A 9,612-nucleotide genomic window follows, 5' to 3' on the forward strand; every position below is an offset into this window, starting at 1 on the left:
TTGGGAAGATCCCCTGGAGGAGGGCATGGCAACCCACTCCAGTATTTCTTGCCTGGAGAATCCCATGGACAGAGGAACTTGGCGGGCTACAGCCCATGGGGTCACAAAGAGTCTGACATAACTTAATGACTGAACATGCACACACACGCATGAGAGGAGCCTGGTGGGCCACTGTCCATGGGGTCACAAAGAGTTGGACGTGACTGAAACAACTTGGTGCCATAATGCAGAATCTGTGGGAGCCCTGAGCTTGTTTTCTGCAACTAGACAGTCCCATCTAGGGATGACAGAGAGCAATGGGGAGTGACTGTATACACAGATGAAGCTTTACTCATTTGCCCACTGTTCACCTCTTACTATTCAGCCTAGTTCCTAACAGGTCACGGATCAGTACCAGTCCATGGCCAGGAACCTGCTGTAAGATACCCATCTGTTTACCTGCAAAGGATAGAGCTCTGGGAGAGTGAAATGTAGAGGGCTACCCTGGCCCATTTTCCAACACTGTAATCTCCTGCAAATAACTGAGACTGAATAATCCAAATTATTCAAGGATGGCTAATAAAAAAAGGAACTGACACAGTATTGATAAAAGTATACTATCTTTTATTTATTTATTTATTTATTTTGATTTTAGATGATTTTATTTAACAAATACTGATACATCGCTGTCAGGCACTATCCAAGGATTTATAAATAAGGTTCTGATTCTCAAAATTCATTTGAGACTGCCCTTTTCCCAATCTTTAATTGTACTAAGACATGAGCCCACAATTTCACCTTCTTCTCTGTTTATACTGTTTCCCTAAGTGAAGCTATTCATACATATGGCTTCAAATGGTATCTATTTACTGACAGCCTTTAACTATGTATCCCCAAGCACCAATATTTAATATTTTAGTTTGATAGGAAAGTGAATTTTTAATATTTTAAATTGTTGTATTTGCAATTTTCCCACAATGGTCATGTACTGCTTTCTTAAAGCTTAAGTTTTTTTCAAAGGAGGTAATTAATTCATGAACTAATCTCCCCACAGATAGATAAATTAAGAAGACTGAGAACTGACCACTGGATCTAGCAACATGGTAGTCGCTGGCATCCTTAACAAAATAGGGTGAAGGGGGAGAAAAATCTGCCTGGAATAATCTGGCAGTTCCTCAAAGTTAAGGTATGGCCCAGCAATTACACTCCTAGGTATATACCCAAGAGACTTGAAAACATTATGTCCACAGAAAAACATACCCAAACATTCAGAAAAACACAACAATATAACATCCTAGTAGCCAAAGTACACACAGCCCAAATGTCCATAAAGGAATGGATAAACAAAGTATGGTATATTCATACAATGGAATATTAGCAATTTAAAAAATTAAGTATGAATACATGCGACAGCACAGATGAACCTTGAAAATATTAAACTAACTCAAAGAAATCAGTCACAAAGGAAAATATACTGAATGGTTCATTCCATGCATATGACTGTCTAAACTAGGCAAATTTAGAGAGACAGAAAGTGTACTGGTGGGTTGCCAAGGGATGGGGAAAGAAGGGTCTAGGGAGTGACTGCTAATAAGTATGAAGTTTTCTAGGTGATAATGAAAATTATCTAAAATTAGGTCACGTTGAAGGTCACACAACTCCGTGAGTAACAACTGTACACTTCAAAAGGGTGAAACTTACAATATGCAAATTACCTTAATAAAGTTGTTACCAAAAAAAAGGGGGGGGCAGGAGAATCTAGTTGATACTCAGTTTGCATTTGTTTTATTCCCTCTCAGTATTTTCTGACTTTCTATTTTCTATTTTGTTGCCAATATCTAGGTTTTATTTGACCTTACTTCCAGGAATTTATCATTTCTTAAAAATAACCTTTTCCTCCTTCCCCTTAATCCCTATCTCTACGCCACTCTCCAACTCTCCAAATCAAAGATAACCAGAGATAAAAATGTCTGGCTCTATTAAGAAAAGCTACACTTTACAATTTTAAAAAGTATTAAATGTGGCCACGTTCAGATTTACTTTTCATACAGTCTTAGTCATATATTTACATATTTTAAAAAAGGGAAGCATTTGCCTAGAGATAACATACCACTTTAAGCAAACAATACATTATATAGCCTGAATTCTAAAACCCATTTTGTATCATAAGAAACTACTTTGTAAAAGTTACAAAACAAACATCCCTCACTCTTGAGAAATGTTTGAAGCTTTTAATAATGCTGCTATAATACATTTTCTTTCATAAAATTTAAGAAAAACTTACAACAATGGTGAGTAGAAGGTATTGTCATTTTATGGGTAAAGAGACATATAAAGATACAAGCTCACTGGTAAAGTTAAGCTTTGAGCTGACTTCCTATCTTGGATTATATAATTTTAAAAGTACACAATAATGAACTATTGCTGGAATAACATCTGAGCAATTTAGCTAAACATACAAACAATAACAAATATTCAAACTTCGGGAATTCTAGTTGAAGTAATAGAAAAATAGAAAATTTTTCCTTCCAAAAAAAGGTATCTATAGACAAAGATTCAGATATCCCATGAGTTATTCATAAAAGTCAAATGTAAGTTAACATTTTCTATATTTCTTACATAAAATTTTATAATCAGCTGATGAAAAGACAATTTTCACATTCAAAAACACTTTCAGAATGCACCTATAACTTAATGCAAAAGTATATGAAAAAACACAGCTATTTCACTGATGCCTTTAAGAACAGCCATTTTTATTATTTTTGATGCATCTTCTTACGCATTTCTTCAAGAGCTGCTTCTTTCTCTCTCAGCACTTGCTTAAGTCTTCTTATCTTTTCATCTCTAATGGTTTCTTCTAACTCTGGTGGTGTCATTGGGAAAATATCTTCAGTATAATTTTTATTAAAGGAATGGATTTGTTCAAAAGCTGTACTTGAGCTCAATGTGCCTTTTTCTTGGTTTCCATGAGTACAATGCTCTACCTCAGTTCTCTTTTCTTCTCTGGTTTTGTTGCAGCTTGTGAGGATGTTATGGTTTGACACATCTGAAGTTGGTAAAATACTGCTAATGACCTGGGAACTGGTGACATTAGCTCCTCCATTTATAGTTGTGTTATTAACACTATTGGTTCTTCTCTTCTTTGGACGATCCATCTTCTTAGTGGTTTTTGCTTTTCTTTTCTTATCAATACCCTGCTGTTTTCTCCCTTCCTCCTTCACTATAAACTCTGCTTCTTTGTAAGTTTCATTCTTCACCAAAGGGCTAAAGGAATCAAAACCTTCTCCAGAGCCCAACTGCTGGGGAATCCGAGTAAGGCACACTCTCAAATCTTTAGTGATACCATATATCTTTTTAAGTTCAGCATCACTCTTCAGATATGACACCTTTTTGCTTCTTCGTTGAGAACTGTTCTTATCATTTCTTTCTTGAGTAACTTTTTCTAGTGTTGATGCCATCTCATTCTGGATCAATGCGAGGCGTTGCCTGACTTTTCCTCTGTAGGTTTCAAGAAGACCCTTTGTAGGTTATTGGACATTTTATAGGGTTGGGAGGGGCCAGTACATTCAGGAAAGGGGGCAGTGTCGGGGCCGAGGTCCTCCAAGGGACGAGAACGAGAGTGAGAGCGAGAATGTTGGGCTGGAGCTGTCCCGGAGCAATTCAGAGGGGGTCGAAGCTGAAAGGAGAAAGAGGGCAGGCTCTCGAAAGGGTGTATCCTCAGGCTTCGGAGGGGAAAGTATACTATCTTTTAAAAGGTGGAAATGCGCAACAAAAACAAAATGCCATAAACAGTTTTACCACATAGTAGATGAAAATTTTTGCCAAAAATTCCTCCAACTACTTAAAAAATAATGAGGTAATCAACTCTATGAATGAAGAATACAAAGCAGAGATGAACAAATTCCAGAAGAGATAGTGATATAACAAGAAAGTGAAATTAGCAGAACTCAGGAGAAGTGATCAGATTATGGATATATTTTGAAGATGGAACTGATGGGATTCATTGATGGGTTAGATGGGGAATATGAATTGCATGAGCCCATTCTAATGACCTCAGAGTTTCTAGCAATGGGTTCATATGGTAGTGTGTTTCTATATTTGCAGGAGACAAATAGGAAACAAACATATAATAGGAGAGCTTAACCTATTGGTTAACATTGGTTAAAGACTGCTATGATCATTAACTTTATGTGCCAACTTGGCTAATGTGGCCAGTTGTTTGGTCAAACACCAATCTAGAAGTTGCTGTGAAGATATTTTTGGATGTGATTAACAATGAAATAAGTAGACTTTGTTTCAAACAGATTACCCTTCATAATATGGGTAGTTCATATCAATCAGTTAAAGGCCTTAAGAGCAAAGACTGAGGTTTTGCAGAGTAAAAAGCAGTTCTGTCCAAATATTTCAAAATTGATAACTTCTCAGTATCTATCTTTCTCTCTTGGTCTCCTTCCCTCCCTCTCCTCCCTCTTTTATATTTTGCTTTTCTGGAGAACCCAGACTCGTATAACTGCTAGCTTGATTCCACTCTCATTTCTCTCCGTTACACTTTCTCTCATGTTTGGGATCCAGCAAAGGGAAGTTCGGTGGCAGATATACTTAGTTTGTGTTCAGTGACATATTTATGTGGTTTGCAGTCAGTCCTGTGTACAGATAAATCATTGCTAAACCATTCTGGTAAATGAATGACTTCCAGAAATACCTACACTACTCATTCTGCAGAGCTATCCAGCATGGTAATACAAAGGGGCAAAGCCAGAGGTCTTACTGTATGAATGTGTCTTATGATACTTGGCACTGAAAGTGTGTGGGTACTGAAGGTTTGCAATGTATGGATTCACAAGCTAATCTGAGGAAATTTTCTTCAGTCCCCTGATGTGCAAAATGGTAAGCAGGGCATTCAGTTCTCACTAATGCCTGAGAACAGAGGAAGTTTTGTTCTGTTAAAAATATACTCAGTAATACAGTGTATACAAGTATGCACACTACTATTTATTCTGTGATGGGATTTGCATAAAATCCAATTATCAGAATTCTTATGTGTATAGCACACAAACCTGAATCAGTTCTACAAGCATCAGTTCTGCTTCAAGTGTGTGAAGTTGTGTGCTTTAGCATTCCAACTCTCAATCATAATGATACATATTGATCAACCATGCTAGTGGAAAGAGTAGATTATCTTCCTATTCTCTAGATAAGAAATGTTATTACAAAACCACTGTCATATGAAGAAGCCAACAAAAATATGAAGCCAAGAGTGTAGGGAAAAAAATATTATAGCTCTATGACCCACATCCCAGAATTTTAGAAATAAAAGCAAAAATAAACAAATGGGACCTAATGAAACTTAAAAACTTTTGCACAACAAAGGAAACTATAAGCAAGGTGAAAAGACAGCCCTCAGATTGGGAGAAAATAATAGCAAACGAAGCAACAGACAAAGGATTAATCTCAAAAATATACAAGCAACTCCTCCAGCTCAACTCCAGAAAAATAAATGACCCAATCCAAAAATGGGCCAAAGAACTAAACAGACATTTCTCCAAGGAAGACATACAGATGGCTAACAAACACATGAAAAGATGCTCAACATCACTCATTATCAGAGAAATGCAAATCAAAACACAATGAGGTACCATTATACGCCAGTCAGGATGGCTGCTATCCAAAAGTCTACAAGCAATAAATGCTGGAGAGGATGTGGAGAAAAGGGAACCCTCTTACACTGTTGGTGGGAATGCAAACTAGTACAGCCACTATGGAAAACAGTGTGGAGATTTCTTAAAAAGCTGGAAATAGATCTGCCATATGACCCAGCAATCCCACTTCTGGGCATACACACCGAGGAAACCAGATCTGAAAGAGACACGTGCACCCCAATGTTCATCGCAGCACTGTTTATAATAGCCAGGACATGGAAGCAACCTAGATGCCCATCAGCAGACGAATGGATGAGGAAGCTGTGGTACATATACACCATGGAATATTACTCAGCCATTAAAAAGAATTCATTTGAATCAGTTCTAATGAGATGGATGAAACTGGAGCCCATTATACAGAGCAAAGTAAGCCAGAAAGATAAAGACCATTACAGTATACTAACACATATATATGGAATTTAGAAAGATGGTAATGATAACCCTATATGCAAAACAGAAAAAGAGACTCAGATGTATAGAACAGACTTGTGGACTCTGGGAGAAGGCGAGGGTGGGATGTTTCAAGAGAACAGCATTGAAACATGTATATTATCTAGGGTGAAACAGATAACCAGCCCAGGTTGGCTGCATGAGACAAGTGCTCGGGCCTGGTGCACTGGGAAGACCCAGAGGGATGGGGTGGAGAGGGAGGTGGGAGGGGGGACCGGGATGGGGAATACATGTAAATCCATGGCTAATTCATTTCAATGTATGACAAAAACTACTGTAATGATGTAAAGTAATTAGCCTCCAACTAATAAAAATAAATGGAAAAAAAAATATTATAGATGTGTCAGACAGTTAATTCATACAAATAATATACAGTATTGTTTTTCTTTTCTATTGTTATGTATATGGTATTTGTCAGCTTGTAAAACTTAATAGTTAGTTGTGATTTCTCATTCTAAATAAGTATATTAATATCTGCTGGTACATTTATAATTTAAAAAAATTTCTTTCATAAAGAGGGCCTTTCTCTTTCTGACTTCACTCTGTATAATAGGCTCTCGGTTCATCCACCTCATTAGAACTGACTCAAATGAGTTCCCTTTTATAGCTGAATAATGTTCCATTGTGCATATGTAGCACAACTTCCTTATCCATTCATCTGCCAATGAAGAATAGCATTGAAACATATACATTACCATATATAAAATAGATAGCCAGTGGGAGTTTGATGTATGATGCAGGGCACCCAAAGCTGGTGCTCTGTGACAACCTGGAGGGATGGGGTGGGGAGGGAGGTGGGAGGGGGGTTCAGGATGGAGGGGACACATGTATACCTATGGCTGATTCATGTTGATGTATGGCAAAAACCATCACAATATTGTAATTATCCTCCAATTAAAAAAAAAAAAACATCAAGAGAGGCTTCCAAATTGTCTTAAGTTTCAAAATGCACATGATGTGGATTTGCCTCTGGGTGTGAAAGAAGAGTTCTAAAAGATACATTCTTTTTTTAAAAAATTTAAACTTCTTTTTATATATAATTTATTTATTTATTGACTGTGCTGCCCGTGGACTTTCTCTAGTTGTGGTGTGGGGGGTTTTTGTTGCAAAGGCTTCTCTTATTGAAGAGCACAGTCTCTAGAGTGCACAGGGCTCAGTAGTTGTGGCACATAGGCTTAGTTGCTCTGCAGCATGTGGAATCTTCCCTGACCAGGGATCGAACCCATGTCCCCTGCATTGGCAGGCAGACTCTCAACCACTGGACCACCAGGGAAGTCCTAAAAGATACATTACTTTTTGTTTTATGGATCTTTTAGCTTTGGTTGTTGGGAAGAATACATATGTTACGTGTTTGTCACACAACTAGTTTTTAACACCAAGCCCTGGTGGCTCAGTGGTAAAGAACCTGCCTGCCAATGCAGGAGACACAAGTTTATCCCTGGGTCAGGAAGATTCCCTGGAGAAAGAAATGGCAACACACTCCAATATTCTTACCTGGAGAATCCCATAGACAGAGGAGCCTAGAGGTCTACAGTCCTTGTGGTCACAAAGAGTCACACAACTTAGCAACTAAACAACAACAAGTTACAAGAAATTTATTTCCCTTCCCTCTTTTCCTAGCTCTAGTTTGTCCCATGGGTGTATCATGGTGGCTTAGCTAATACCATCCTTCTCTTGGCCGTCTTCTGCAACATGACAGAAGATTACTTCCTCTTTTACTCTCCCTTGTTTGTGCGACTTTGCCCCCACAACCGGATAAATACAAATTACCTAGATGCATAGCTTGAAAGTAATGTAAACAATCCTACCTTCCCTCTGTTTTGATCTCAGGTTTTTCTGGGAAATTTATTTTTGTGGATATGTCTTCTTTGGAAAATGATATGTGTAGTAAGAGAATGAAGTAGGTATAGGTAAAATGGGGGAATAAAATGTCAAGTGTAGGCAGAACGAAGTGGGGAATTATTGAAGTTTGATGAATAGATTCTTAGGCCTGTAGTATATTTTCAATATATTTAGAATTTAAAGTCTTTTATCTATGCCACATAGCCAATTTTGGATCCATGTGAAAGAATTTATGACCTGGAAGATAGTATTCAATCTCATAGAATCAAGGAATAGAAGAATCAAAAGGGACATCAGAGATCAAAATTCAGTGACTTCATATTATAGAAGTCATTGAGGCTAAAAGAACTGACCAAAGTCATAAATATGGTGGTGGCGGCCTCAAGGATCATAAACCATGTAAACCAATAACAAAAGTAACCAACATGTCTTGTTTGATCAGAGCAATGACTCCAACCACTTAAGAGTTTTATCTGGGGAGAATGGGCAGCTATTTCACCATAGGTGCTAAACATGAATTAAGAAAATAAAATGCCTTTAAAAGAACAAAATACTATTTATCAGCAACATGGATGGACCTAGAGATTGCCATGCTGAGTGAAGTAAGTCAGAGAAGGAGAAAAATCGCATGGCATCCCTTACATGCAGAAAAAAAGAAATGATACAAATGAACTTACTTACAAAACAGAAACAGACTCACAGACTTAGAGATGAATTTATGGTTGCCAGGGGGAAGGATGGGGGAAGGGATAGTTAGGGAGTTTGGGATGGACATGTACACACTGCTGTATTTAAAATGGATAACCAACAAGGACCTACTGGAATAGCACATGGAACTCTGCTCAATGTTATGTGGCAGCCTGGATGGGAGGAGAGTTTGAGGGAGAATGGATACATGTATATATGTATGGCTGAAGTCCCTTCACTGTTCACCTGAAATTATCACAACATTGTTAATTGGCTATACTCCAATACAAAATAAAAAGTTTAAGAAAAGAAAATGACTGCCTACTGAAGTAGGGGTGTGTGTGATAGCTCATGTTCAAATTGGACTTATTTAACTGTGTGCAGTTGAGAGTCTATTATGTAGCAGAGGAACTGAAGAGGGGAAGGGAAGTAAGATAAATGCCAGGAAATCCTCAGCCAATGTTTCTCAAAGTATGTAGTCTCAGAACAAACTACATCAAAGTCTCCTGGGAAGCTTGTTAAATTGCAAATTCCTGGGTCTTATCCTAGAACTACAAGAGAAGTTCTCTGGGGCAAAGCCAGGGAGAGTGCATTGAATAAACGCCTGCCTGAGCTGATTCTGATACAGATGGTTTGGATAGGATTTCAAGAAGTACTCTTCTAGGTTAATAGATTAATATCAAAGTAAATAATGATGTGATAGCAGTAGTGTCCTATAAGAAAAAGAAAACACTCAGAATAAGGCATGATAATGATTCTATCGGAATAAATGTCCAAGATATCTGAGTTTTAGTTTCACATCCACCAACAATAAAATTTGGGGTTAGTTGTTTAATTCTCACCATCTCATTTTATTCACTTTGCAAAGGGAAGTTTTTGAAAGATTTTTAGCAAGGGAATGATATGACATAAGTTATATTTGTTGCTGAATAAATATAAATATTCATGCTAAATA

At 37.5% G+C, this 9,612-nt stretch overlaps 1 protein-coding gene across 1 annotated transcript; it reads right to left on the reverse strand.

The window, feature by feature from the left end:
- Positions 1 to 2,195: 2,195 nt before the first annotated feature.
- On the reverse strand, positions 2,196 to 3,705 carry LRIF1 (ligand dependent nuclear receptor interacting factor 1). Its single transcript, XM_070462259.1, has one exon. The coding sequence runs from the start codon at positions 3,435 to 3,437 to the stop codon at positions 2,736 to 2,738; it is 702 nt and encodes a 233-aa protein (XP_070318360.1). The 5' UTR covers positions 3,438 to 3,705; the 3' UTR covers positions 2,196 to 2,735.
- Positions 3,706 to 9,612: the final 5,907 nt, after the last annotated feature.

This window comes from Odocoileus virginianus, unplaced genomic scaffold (genome assembly GCF_023699985.2).
Source record: "Odocoileus virginianus isolate 20LAN1187 ecotype Illinois unplaced genomic scaffold, Ovbor_1.2 Unplaced_Scaffold_1, whole genome shotgun sequence".
Taxonomy (NCBI): domain Eukaryota; kingdom Metazoa; phylum Chordata; class Mammalia; order Artiodactyla; family Cervidae; genus Odocoileus; species Odocoileus virginianus.

Bases quoted from the DNA above. Each gene is read 5' to 3' on its own strand.
- LRIF1 (XM_070462259.1), bottom strand. From the start codon at position 3,437: ATGGCATCAACACTAGAAAAAGTTACTCAAGAAAGAAATGATAAGAAC.